This window comes from Tupaia chinensis, unplaced genomic scaffold, assembly GCF_000334495.1.
Source record: "Tupaia chinensis unplaced genomic scaffold, TupChi_1.0 Scaffold000097_1, whole genome shotgun sequence".
NCBI classification, from domain to species: Eukaryota; Metazoa; Chordata; class Mammalia; order Scandentia; family Tupaiidae; genus Tupaia; species Tupaia belangeri.
The window spans coordinates 1122196-1136537 of NW_006159559.1; the positions used below are offsets into that span (position 1 = coordinate 1122196).

Genomic DNA, 14342 nt, shown 5'->3' on the forward strand with positions numbered 1-14342 from the left:
AGACATTCTGGGAATCACAAAGGTAAGAGTGGAGATGGCACAAATGGGGAATAGCTCTTTTCTCTGCTATCCAAAGAATAGCAGAATAACCATGAGTTAATGTAAAATGCTGTCTCTCACACCGGAATCACCTGGGAGCTTTGAAAAATACTGATATCCGGGTCCCATGCTCAGAGATTCTAAATAATTTGGCATGAAGCATGGGTATTGAGGGTCTTAAAAAAACTAAAGTCACTCTAATGTATGGGTAATGTTGAAAATCAGATGTAAGGTCTTTATAAGTTTGCATAACTTAGAGACTTTGGTCTATGCATTGAGACTCTGTGATCCAAAGAAGGACACTGGTGTTTAGAGAAGAGAGGTTGAGTATTGTCTTAAAGAATACTTCCTTTTTGGAGGAAGTTTCTTACCTTGAAGGATGGGTAGGATTTAGAGAACTATGGATACCAGGGTATTTCAGGCAGTAGGGAACAGTATAAATCTATTGGTAAAATGTTTAACTTGACCATAGCATACAGAGTGTGAAGGGGTATTCTGGAAAATAAGATGAAAAAGTAGGTTGGACCCTATTATGAAGAAGTGTGACAGCCAGTGGGAAACATACTTTATTCTGTAGGCGGCAAGGAGCCTTTGAAGATTTTTTAGCAGGAAAGTAGAAGGGAAACAACTATTTATTGGATGTGTGCTATGCATGTGCCAAGCAATATGCTCTCCAGAAGTTATTCCTTTAAGTATTCTGGGGATAAGATAATTTAGGCAGAGTAATTGGAATGTTTGGAATTATGTGGGAAAAGGAAGAGATTGAAGATATGAACATCACTGTCATAGCTCAGGGCTTACATGTAATTATTTTGGCATGGAAATAAAGGAGGTGATAATATAAGAGGTTTTTATTTGTTGAGTAAATATTTATTGTGCTCTTAGTATTACAGGCTCTGCAATATGGAAATAAACTAGGAAGACCAGGTCTCTCATGGATCACACATTTTTGAGGACAAGAATAGGATATACCAGTTGGAAATGATCAGACAGTGATAAGTGATATTAAAATAATTAGAACAGGATGATGAGAGAGGATTGATCTTGTGCCTTTTTAGATTCAGTAATCAGGGAAGGCCTCTTTGAAGAAATGACATTTAAGTAGATTCTTAAATAATAGTGAGGAACCAGTTTTGAAGACTTTGGGAGTTGGGTTTGGGGACAATATTCTAGACAGAGAGAAGGTTAATGAAGGTTTAATGCAAAGGCCATAAAGTAAGAACAAACTTAATGACTCCAAGGAACAGAGGGCAAAGCAGAAACAATGTTATTTGTACATGGAATGTATAGGAGGGTCAAAGAAGTAACTTTCAGATTTCATACGTTGAGATTGTAAATACTAGCACAATCTTTCAAGAAATTGTACCAAGTGTAAGTGAAGATGGTGATTTGTTCTGAACATACAATGTTTCAAGTGCTGAAATCAAGTCATCTTGAGATAGTAGCGAGTGAAGGAACCTAGTGACCTGAGTTTGAGAGACACATAGAGATTGAAATATAGATTTTAGAATCATCCTAAAGGAATTTTCTGCAGCTATGGGAAAAAGATGCAGTTATTTAGGAAGCTGGTTTGGGGGGAGAAAGTCAAAAGCATAACAATGACATTGGCTTGCATCTGGGAGTCAGAGGATGGCTTAGGAGAAAAAGGGACAGCCAGGATAGCTCAGTTTCAGCAGCTAAAGAGAGGGAAAATTGTACTGTTAAGTATTTTAGAACCAAATTAACCAACAAATAAACTATTTCATTTGTGAACCTCATGTAGTGAAGGCAGTTCAGTAAGACAAACCATTCCATTAGTTTATAATCTCATATATTAGATAATCCTGTCTCCTTTAGTCTCCTCAAAATAAAAATTATGATGTAGATTGTTAGAATGGGATTAAATGCAATTTAAGCCTTTTCTTTGTCAGTATTTCTAAACATGACTTGCAATATGCTGAAATATATCCTTTTAGAGGCAGAAGTCAAACAGTTGCTCTAAATTAAAACTCAACAGAAGAATACATAGCATTTTCTGTTTGACCACCAGGTGGCATAAACATTACTTTTAAATAATTCAGTGCATCAGTATGAGAATGATTATTATTAATGCCAAGAAATTATAATTGGTAGCGACAAATTATATATACCTGTGATGATATTTCACTGTATTTGAAGAGATGTTATTTAATACCACCTTTTGTTAATATGTATTAATTGTAAATACTTGTGTATGTGTGTGTATGTATCTATATGTATGTCTATCTCTGTGCGCTCTGTGTGTGTGTGTGTGTGTGTGTGTATGTGTGTATGTGTGTATGTGTGTGTATATATGCATTGAACAAGGATTCAGACCAGCAGTCACATAGGAACATAAGAGGACAGGCATCAAAAAATAGAAATACCCACATCAAAAACTTCTGTGTCTGCCCTCAAAAATTTCTCTCTTTTTCTAGAGAGATTTTTGTTATAGGGCATATGTGCTTGCCAGACAGACACAAAGAGACAGAAAGCAAGAAATCACTTCCTAGGGGGATGATCACACCATAGTCTCTTCTCCTCCATTCTCCTCTTGGCATTTTGGGCATGCATGCACATGGACCTGGCGTAAATTTTAAGCCACCAGCTCCAGGACTCAAACCACAGTTGACTACGTAGGAGTCTAGCGTAACCATTATGCCATCTGCTGGTCCCTCCAAATTTCTCATTTCTAATACAGAGTCACTAATACATTCAAAAAAGATTGATAGGTATAATAAAAGTGTGTATAAGGTACAATATAGTCCAGAGAGAGGTGGTTTTCATAGCCTAGTTTGAGCCGGGAAGATTTCACAAAGGGTTTGAAACTGGGGTGAAGAATCAGGGCATATCTGAGTTATAACATAAAGACATACCAGACACTGGCCTAGTCATGATAGCACAGCAATAGGGCATCACCATGCAATGCTAAAGTCACACGAGAGGTAATATGTCTGTGATTCTGGAAGTTGGGAGGCTAAGGCAGAAGGATCATGGCATAGAGATACCCCATTGAGGATGCCTCTCTCTCTTATAAAAGGATAAAGTTAAAAAACAAAATAAAACAAAACATCAGATGGAGGAACAACTGGTGTGAATGCACAATTGTATGAATTAGTGTGGCATGTTTTAGTGAACTATAAGTAGTGTAATATTGATTTCATGTAAATAAAAGTGTGGAGATAATGCTAGAGAAAAGGGTAGGGGCCACACAGTGAAAAATGAACCAAGATGAGGAATGTATAGGACTCCATCCTGTAATGGAAGCCATGAAAGATTTTAAGGATAGAAGTCCTGTGACTAGTACATGAGTAAGGTGATCCTCAGGCTAGTCCAGAAGGTGGTCTAAAGGACAGAGGCAGGTAGATCAGCCAATGAGAGTATTGAATTAATCAGTTCAAGAGATGCTCATAGTGTGAACTGAAGCATAGTAAGGACTGGGACAGTTTCAGCACATGTGTTGTGATGAGTAATTTGAGGTTATCAAATTGATGGGACCATGGGGTGTCCAGATATTTAGTCAATGTTCTGTGTCAGTGAGTGTGTTTTTTTTCATGAGATTATTTGAATTGGTAGACTGAATAAAAGCAAAGTTCTCTTTCTAATATGGGTTGGCCTCATCCAGTCCATTGAAGACCTGATAGAACCAAAGTCCAACCTTTTCTCCAGTAAGAGGAAACTCTTTCTGACTATCTTGAATTGGGACATGGGTCTTTTCAGAATCCATTAGAAAAATCAGTTCTTTTTGAGTCTTAAGTCTGCTGGCTTTCAGACTGGAATTTTCACCCTTGGCTTTCCTAGGTCTCCAGCTTGCCAAGTGCAAATTTTGAGACTTTCCAGCATCTGTAATCACTCAAGGCAATTTTTATAAAAATTGTGTGTGTGTGTATATGTGCGCATGTGTGTGTGTGTCCGTGTCCCCTACTGGTTCTGGTTATCAAGAAAACCCTGATTAATACATGTGTAGAAGGTTGAATCAACCTAACATGGTATATTCTTATACAGAAAGAGTAGAAGAGAAAGGAGCCAAGGATCATCCCTCACCCTGAGACTAGTGACAGGAGGGATGGTAATTATACTAGCTGCAATGTTGGACAGATATGAGTTATGTATTTGAGAGTGTGATGCATGAAAATGATTTGTTCAGTTTTATAAATATAAAATTCATGGAGCTTGCAGGGGATGTAGAAAAAGATGCCCTTTAGACAGTTGGTTTTATAGGTTTCATTTCTTGGGTAAGGTAAGGACTATAGAAATGAGTGAGAAAAGTCATTAAGAATTGACATCCATGTAAATATTTTTGAAGGCACCTGAAAACATATTTACTATTGATCCAGGGGTAGGCATTTCTCAGGCAGGATGTGTGACAGGGAAATACTAGCTCTATTTTTTTGAGTATGCTTTAGATCCACTCTGAAATGACAAGTTTAAGATGAGACTTAAAAACAGAAAGAAAATAGAAGGGTTAAAGGCTCAGCAAAGTGGAATAGACAGTCTAGATCCAGTGTCAGAAGGGGATGTAGAATACTGTAGATGCTTTGGCTTTATTATATTTTTTTTGAGAGGTTTTTGCTGAAGGGCACGTGCACTTGCCAGAAAGACAGAGAGAGACAGAGAGACAGGAAGTGAGAAATCACCCCCCCCAGGGGGGATGGCCATGCCACGATCCCTTCTCCTCCATTCTCCTCCAAGGATCTTGGGCATGCACACACATGTGCCGCTTAGCATGAGTTTAATCCACCAGGTCCAGGACTTGAACCATGGTTGACTATATGGGAGTCCAACAACATAGCCATTATGCTAACGGCTGGTCCCAAGTCCCATATTATTTGATTTATTAGGCAATGAGTGTTTTCCAATATGCAAGTGTTTATTTTCAATGTAAATACTGATTGTAATCGTCAAAGTTGTTACCACTGAGGATAGATAGGAGAATCAGTAAATTGGTAAATACTTGCAAGAGGTAGTAGATGCTATGAAAAAAATCTGGACTTTTGTTAGTTTTCTTAGACATGTTAAATAATTATTGCAATAATCGTGTTCATCTTGTTTATCTACCTACTTCTCTATATGACTTTTTTCATTCTGTCTGCATAATTGTTGTGGTTTGGTGTAAATTGCGGATGAGTTCATCATAGTTCATTGTAAATATTAAAGATGAGAATAGCTCTGTCATAGCATTAGTAAGCTGTAGCACTCTGCTTCTTTAGACTAGAAACATCTGTCTTCTAATACCACTGTTAAGTAAAGGACTTCAGAAATGAACCAGTGAATGCATTCATTCCTACTGCTACTGCATTGCCTCTATCCAGTCAAAAAACTGGCTTCCAGATTATATTTTAATATTTTATATTTATTTCTCTAGTCAATCTCTTTCTTTTCCTTCTACTACAACTGCTTGGTTCATTGCTTTTATTACTTGATACTCAGACTAATAGAGGTGCATTTTATTTTATTTTTCATTTGACAGATACAATTGTAAGTAGTTGTTGCATAGAACATTTCATTTTGCAGTGTATATACTTGGTGGAATAGTTAAATATAGCTAACAACAAATGCATTCATTACCTCATATAGTTACCTTTGTGGAGAGACCACTTAATATTCAATCTCTATTTTCAAGAGTTTATATACGTATGAAATATAGTCAACATGCTGTACAGTAGTTATCTTGAACTTATTCCTTCTAACTGTGATTGTATATCTTTGATAATTAACCTTTCAATGTTTCATTATATTTTGCTCAAATTTGCCCTTTCTGTAGCCAACAGATTGATCTTTCAGATATTATACCTTCTTGTCCTCATTTGGGCTGCATGGCTGACAGTAATATTTGTTATATTTTGAACAAATACATACATATATATATATATATATACACACACATACACGTGTGTGTGTATATATATATGTGTGTGTGTATATATATTTTTTTCTTTAGAATGTTCAAAAAGAACTTTTCAATTTTGTTTGTACATTGTAGTGATATTCATTTAAAAAAACAACTGCCACCTTATTTTTATTTATGGTAGCATATCTGTGAAAGAATGATCTGAAATTATTAGGTTTAACTTTATTTATTTATTTATTTTTGTTATGGGGCATGTGCACTTACCAGACAGAGACATAAAACGAGGGGAAAGTGAGAAATCACCCTGTAGGAGAGATGACCATGTCAAAATCTTTCTTCCAATCTCCTAAGGATTTTGGGCATTCACACATATGTACCTGGAGTGATTTTTGAGTCACCAGTCTGGGACATGAACCATGTGGTTGACCATGTGGGGTCCAGTGCCTTAACCTTCACACTACCTGCTGACCCCCTTAGGTTTAGCTTTAAATACAATTTTCTCAGTCAATATCCGAAAATTTTAGAGGTTATAGACATGGTTTCAAGGATATATACAGGCACACAGACACACACACACATACACACACACACATATGTACACACATACTGCATACATACAGAGAGCTATAGATGTTATCTGCATATATTTATATTTGTATATAGATATTTGTACATGCACATGTATATAATTTTCCCATAGGAGTTTTAAATTATTCTAGTTGTAAATTCACTCTGTTCTATGCAGGATAAATCCTCAGGTTCCTAATATGTCTAATAAGGGCTTTTATGATCTGACCTCTACATATGAATCCATCTTAATCTCATGACTCATTTTTTCTGTGAAAGCAATATCAAACTACTGTGGATCTTTTTTTTTTTTTTTTTTTTGAGAGATTTTCACTGTAGGGCGCGTGCGCTCGCCAGACAGACAGAGAGAGACATAGAGACAGAAAGCGAGAAATCACCCCCCAGGGGGGATGGTCACGCCGCAATCCCTTCTCCTCCATTCTCCTCTCGGGATCTTGGGCACGCACACACACGCGCCCGGCATGAGTTTTTTAAGCCACCGGGTCCGGGACACGAACCGCAGTCGACTACGTGGGAGTCCAGCGACATAGCCATTACGCTAACTGCTGGTTCCCCCTTATCTGTGATTTTGTACTTACTCTTTTGGAGTATGTAATTTTCTTGCTTTTTCCCTAACTTTAACTTTGAATTATTACTTATGTTTATAAGTAGTACCAGCATCATCTCTTCCAGGTTGTACTAATTTAACCACACTGAGCTGTTCAATGGCCCTTCTATTTTCACAGTGTCCTAAATAAATCTCTGTGTCTGGGTATACCTTATTGCTTTGTAGTTACCTGTTGGAAACTCTACCAGACTGTGACCTCTTTTAGTTCTTGTATTAGTCTCTGTATTTTTCAAGCATGGCATGAATTGAAAGGGGTAGTGACTTGAAAATACAGTTAGCCTAGGAAATTTCTCTTACACTTTTTTCTCTGCTCAGTTTTTACATTATTGCTTGTTAAACATTTGACATATATTTATATTCCTCATTTAGTATTTTAAGTTAGAAAAATCAATGTCTAATTTTTATATGAAGAACCTTTAGCTATAGGAAGGTAACTCTTCTCCATTTTGTTTTAGGAAACTTATCTGCCCAGTTGCAGTATCAGAACCCTGAAAGTTCTGAAAATACATTAACTTTGATGGACGATTCTGGGTGTGATTTATCAAATGATCAGAGAATGGAACCTTTAGAGCTGTCCCAGCATTTTACAGAGAGCTGCACTCCAACACCCTTTCCACCATTGCCTCTTCTGAAAAGATCTGGTGCTACCTCAGAAAATCCTCTGTCTTCTCACTTGCAGTTCTTGCAACATCTATTTGAACTGAAGAACTTGACAGAATCAGGTAGTCTGAAAACAGGCTTAGCTCACTTTGAAAGAGACTCTTCCATGATCTCTGATTCTGTTTTTCAGTTGTTGGATGGCCTGATCATTTTTTACCGTAATGTTAAGCTTCCTCTTTCAAGCTTTTGGACAGAAGCTGTTGGTACTTTAGCTAGACTGATGAGTGATTGTAATTTATCTAATCATATTTTTAAAAAGTGTTCTAAGAAGTTAGAAGAATTTGAGAAAACCTTACTACAGGTTATATTAGGAAACAACCACATAAACCGGGTAAGTAATAAATCCTTCATATTCTTGAAATAAAATGTCAATAATTTTAGTAAATGCTATCTTTGGGTAATATCTATTAGTATCCCATAGACTTGTGGCTCAAAAAGTCTCTAGATGAGCCTTCTTTTGCAGTTGTCTGCAGTTCTCATCTGCTATCATGTCTCCATTCCTGACCTCTGATTGCTATACAATAGTTCTTTTTTTAAAATTTTTTTTATTAATTTATTTTTCTTTTTTTAACACTAATATGCTATACATCATTACAGTATACAAACTGAATTTTTCAACCAAAATACACTGTCTGTTGGCTCAATCAAGCACATCAACATACGTGTTATCAACAAACAATTTTTCATTTCTTATGTCTTGTATATTTTGCGGGTTTTTTTTTGTTTTTTGTTTGTTTGTTTGTTTGTTTGTTTGTTTTTGCCATCCTTGATTCCCTATCCGTAACCCTCTGCCCTGTCCAACCCTCCTCCCATTGTCTCTGGTATCCATGATTGCTTTCTATGCCTTTCCCCCCCATTTAATTGATCTGCTAATGAACTTAATTTGTCTAAATATTTGCAATAGCAAGCACAGCTGATACATACATACACAAGAACCCATGTCTGACTTTAGGCATAAACCTCAGTGAGTAGAATGAACATACTATAAAATAGTACCTAGCTGGGGCTATTCACAGAAACTACTCTCTATCTCTGCCAGTGGGCATGTGCTTTCCAGAGAGAGAGAGAAAGCACCCGCCAGTGAGGAAGGTTCATACTATAATTTTTTTCTCTCCATTTCTCCACCTTTTCAGGATTTGGGACAAACAAATCCTAGTGCCTGGTTTGTTTTTCAAGCCAGCAAGACTGAGATTTGAACTGTGAGACATGTGGGATCTGGTTTTTGATGTATACTCCTTAACCACTGTGTTACTGGGTCAGACTAACCTTGTGGTTCTCTAATTTGAATTACTTTCCTTGTTTCTATCACTATCCTTGGATTCTTCTCTTTTTATATTTTCCTTTGCCTATATTTACCTACTGTTGTTCAAAAAATTCTCAGTGCTTTTCAGAAAATCACTAACACTTAAGGATTCCCAAATTGTAACTTCTGTGAGTATTAAATTTCTCATGGTAGATTACCAACACTATATCATATTTGTTCTTTTTCTAGCATTAACTTACAAGTGCCTTGAAGTCAAAGAATGTTTTTCTTTTGTTTTGGACTTTTCTTTGTAAGTGGCATAATGCCTCTGATACCATCTGAAGGTGTGGGTTAATTTATTAAGTTGAGGAATCTAACACTTATTTATTGATGTGTCTTTAAAAGGTAGATTAGGTGATCTTCTTTAAGAAGGGCATTGAGATAACCTGAAGTTTTGGATGTTTGGCATTTGAGATATATTGAATAGTTTTTTTTTCATATTATTTTCTACCTTCTTTACTATCTGACGCTTTATTTGAAAAACTCTAAATGCCTTCACATTTTAATTCTTTTAACTGAACACTAGAAACATCACAGAGGAGACTGACAAATCTACCTTATTCATTATATTTAACTGTAGAAAAAAGTTGTTGGGTCTTTGTTTCTTAGGATATATCATTATTGTTTTTGGTGCCATGATCTAACACTCAAAAGTGTCTGTACAATGAAATTTTATCTGAATTTTCAAAACTCTGATAAAATTTGAACTGATAAACTCATTTATTAAGGTATGTCTGTTCTTTCCTTTTCTATTAAGAAATTATTTGAACAATATTTTTTTGAAAACTTTATGATTGAATTTTTTGTATTTGTGAAAGAAATTGCATTTTCTGTCTGGAAACTGAAATGTTTATCTGAGGGACACGGTCAGTCAGGAATTATATATCAGATTTTCTGTAGTTGTATCTGAGTTATATATCCTGCTTCTTAGCCATCAAGAAATACCTCAAATACTTAGTATGCCTTAATAATTTGTATATTTTTTTCCTTTTCTTAAGAAAAAAAACTACTTAAAGCAGGTTTTATGTGACTTGGAATTTTGCAGGTACTTGCATTTATAATCTTTCTATGAGTTTCCAGATGATGCAAATATTATTAATTCTAGAGTTCCTTGTATTTAATGAACATAAGTTGATATGACTTACATCAATATAAGAGTAGCTTTGGAAATTGTATAGAAATAGAGGATTATGTAGAAGCGGCTTGTAATGGCACAGATATATGGTCCTTTGGTTTATGTTTTGCTTGCCATTCACTCTTGTGCCAGCCACTGCTAAGGAATTACTCAGCAGTAGAAGAACAAGTGAATGAATGGCTCTCTTGGAAGGTAATTGTTAAGTTCAGATAAAGTAGAATTATAAAATTGTTCACTGCATTTACAGCTAGGATGATGATTCATAAATTAAATTTTTAAAAATTATTTTTATTTCATTTTATTTATTTATTATTATTTTTTAAAAGTTACAGGGCATGTGTGCTCACCAGAAACAGAGAGAGACAGAGAGAGAGAGAGAGAGAGAGAGAAAAGGGGGGGAAAGTGAGGAAGCAAGCCACCATGTCCAGGACTTGAACCACAGTTGGCCATGTGGGAGTCCAGCACCTTAACCACCATGGCACCTGCTGGTCCCTCATAAATTAATATTAAAATAATTCTTTCTGGGGATATTTTTCACCCAGCAATAGCATTTTGGACTAAATTATATAAATATTTGTCATTTTTGTCGTCATCATTATAATTATTATCCTCATTAGCATTATCCAGAAATGTTCACAAAGTTAAACATTTTTTTAGAAAAACTCACTAATGATTCCTTTTTAGTAATTTTCAGTTTTGCTTATACAAAAGTTTTTTTGTCTTGCTTAGTTTTTATTGCATAAAATCAATCTCAAAAATGAATATATTCTGACATGAAATACCAGATATCTCCTATTGTATTTTATACTGATACTGCATTGGTAGAGTCAAACAAAAACAAAAATGTCAGGATTTAGAAAAATAATTACTTCTTTCAAAAGCTTTTTTTCCCCTGTAGATTGAAAGGGTTTATGAAGTTGTATTGCTTAAAAACTTGAGCCCTACTATTAGTTTCATTAAAGTGAATTTATATTTGGCCAAGGTGGTAGGAAGGGATGCACTATAACTACTTTAGTATTCTGAGAGGAGTTCATGTATCTCTAATTCACATGTAGGCAAATTTTAAATAGAACAAAAACTTCAACAACATGTTCTCCATAACATGTTCAGTAGTAAAATTATTCAATTATTATGACCATAATTTAGTTCTTTTTTTTTTTTTTTGGCTAATCAAGTGAAGCTGTGAGAGTAGAGAAAGAACAAAGGAATCTGTAAAATTTAGGTTTTTTTTAATGATCAATAAAACTTGGTATATTTCAAAATCCAGAGGTCATGATTGTGAATATAAATTGTCAGAGTTATGTGTATTGAAAGGGTAGCAGTTTGAAATGATATACTCTGAGAATTGTTTTAAATCATTCTCTAATACTAGCTTGGTTGAAATTAATAATAGATTTAGGGGAGATTATACATGGTCCCCAACTTAGGATGATATGACTTGTGATGTTTTATAAGTTTATGATTTGACTTTATGATGGTGTGGAACTATCTGAGCGTGTTTGAAGTGGGCTAGGCTATTGTGTTTGGTAGAGAATTGCATTAAATGCATTTTCAACTTAAGATATTTGCAACTTACAATGGGTGTATTAGGATGAAACACCATTGTATATTGAGAACTATTTGTCTATGATTTACGTTTCCTCAGATATATATAAATCATATTTGTTTTTGTGCTGCTTTAGGAAATTTACATTGTATTTACTTAATAATAAATAAATTAGGAATTGTCTCAAACCAATATCTGTTTTCCATTTTTAGGATAACTGTTAGTATAATTTTGGAAGTTTTACTCTATAGTGATATGTTGAATCAATGGAGAAATTATTTGCCTTGAAAACAGATGATTTACAAGGTTCTGAAGAAAGTCTTCTCTGGAGTGAAAGTAGGTGGGGTCTGAGAAGCTATCTTGACTGAAATTGGAGTTGAACTATCCTTTACTTGCAAGCCCTACTGTTGCACTTTCACTGTTATTCTCTGTACTTGCTAGGTCAGGGGTGTTCACCTTTTAAGTGCCCTTTGACTGACATCCTAACCTTTCCTATATTTCAGACTTCAAACGTGTTTATTTCATTATTGCTAATGAACAATTAACAGAAGCTAATGCTAGCACTGTACTGTCACTTGTTTCTTTACAGGCCATAATATGATACTATGATACTATTATGATACTATTGCAGAAATTTAATGCCAGAATGTCTATGGTATTTAGATTTAAGCATATTTTGTTTAAAATTTTTCATTTGTTTTTAAAAGCTGGGGGATGATTATTTTAAGTTAAATATTAAAATCTATAGTTAAAATTGAGCTTTTAGGTAGTTAGTCTATGTTGCTAAATCTTGGACATGTAATAGTGATTTACTTAGAAAACTTTCTCCTCTGATTTCTTATTCTTTTTATTCAAGAAACAACTCTTGAAAATATTAGCTTTGGAATTAAAGATAAAAATTGACATCAAAGTGGACATCAAATTAAAATCTTTTGGGCTGGCCCTGTAGACTAGCATTAAGGGAGCTGGATCCTATGTGGCCAACCATGGTATAAATAATGTCTTCAACATCTTGAAATAATATGCCAGTATATGCACATGTGTGCCTAAAAAGATGCTCACAGGATCGACAGAGAAGAAGGGATAGTGGTGCGAGCATGCCCTATTAGTGGGTGATTTCCCTTTCTCCTTCCTTTTCTGTTTTTCTCTGGGATGTTCACACATCCTCTGACAATAAAAACAACATACATAAAGTACAATATTTCATTATTATGGTAGACTGAATAATGGCCCTCTCCAAAAGGTTTCCATATTCTTTTCTTTCTCTCTCTCTCTCTCTCTCTTTTTTTTTTTTTCAGGTTTTTGCCATAGGGTGTGTGTATTCACCAGAGAGAGACAGAGTCAGAGAGAGAAGGAAAGTGAGAAATCACATCTTAGGGGAGATGGCCATGACACAATCACTTCTCCTCTCTTCTCCTTTTGGGATATAGGCACACAGGCAAATGCACCCAGTGTGCTTTTCAAGCTACTGGATTCTGGGCTTGAACTATGGAGTTGACCATGTGGGTTATAGCACCTTAAATATCACACCACCTGCTGTTATGATTTCCATATTCTAATTCCTTGAACCTGTGATCATGTTATATTATTTTACAAGGAGGTAGAGTGTGGGGGAATTAAGATTGTTAATCAATTGACCTTGAGGCTTTATTCTGGACTGATTTGGTGGGCTTTGCATACTCACAAGGTCCTTAGCAATGAAAGAGGAAAGCAAGAGTCAGTGTCCAAATCAGAGAGAAATTAAAGATGCTACCTATGAAGAATGAGCCAAAGAATGCATACTGGAAAGGAAAGGAAATATATTCTCCCATAGAGCCTCCAGAGGAATACATGCTGTACTACTGAGTTGTTCACATTTCTTACATATTTTGTATTATTAACCCTTTTATCAGATATATGGTTTTTAAATAATTTTTCCCATTCTGTAGATTTCCTTTTTACTCTGTTGATTGTTTCTTTTTTTGTGGAAAACCTTTTGAGTTTCATGCAGTTCTGTTTAACTATTTTTGCTTTTGTTGCTTGTGCTTTTGATGCCATATCTAAATCATTGCTCAAACCAATATCAAGAATCTTTTCTCCTATGTTTTCTTCCAGTAATTTTATGTAGTAGTTTTAGGATTTTAATATATTTTGCATTGACCTTTGTGTATGATTTCAGATAAGTATTCTGTTTATTTTTTCTTTGATTTTTCTGTGGATATGTATTTTCTCAAACACCATTTGTTGGAAATTCTCTTTTCTCCATTTTGTATTATTGACATGCCTAGAAGAATTGATGATATATCTGTGAATATATATCAAAGATAAGTTGATGATAGATCTGTGAATATATATCAAAGATAAGTTGATGATGGATCTGTGAATATATGTCTTAGCTTTCTGTTTTATTCCATTGGTCTATATGCCTATATTACAGGTTCTATACTGCTTTTTATTACCATGGCTTTGCAATGTATTTAGAAATCAGGAAACATTGTGTTTCCACCTTTTTTCTTCTTGTTCAAGATTGCTTTGGTTCTTTGGAGTCTTCTATGGTTCCATATGAATTTAAATTTTTTTTCATATTTCTTTTTTGTTGAAAAGTAATTTAATTATGTTTGTAATGTACCTGCTAAA

At 34.9% G+C, this 14342-nt stretch overlaps 1 protein-coding gene across 1 annotated transcript in view; it reads left to right on the forward strand.

Moving 5' to 3' along the window:
* The window catches only part of MEI4 (meiotic double-stranded break formation protein 4), a 212086-nt gene that overhangs the window by 51480 nt on the left and 146264 nt on the right, over positions 1 to 14342 (forward strand). The window contains exon 3 of the mRNA XM_006143412.3: positions 7538 to 8073. Within this exon, the coding sequence (XP_006143474.1) occupies positions 7538 to 8073 (536 nt within the window). The remainder of the gene's footprint in view (positions 1 to 7537; positions 8074 to 14342) is intronic.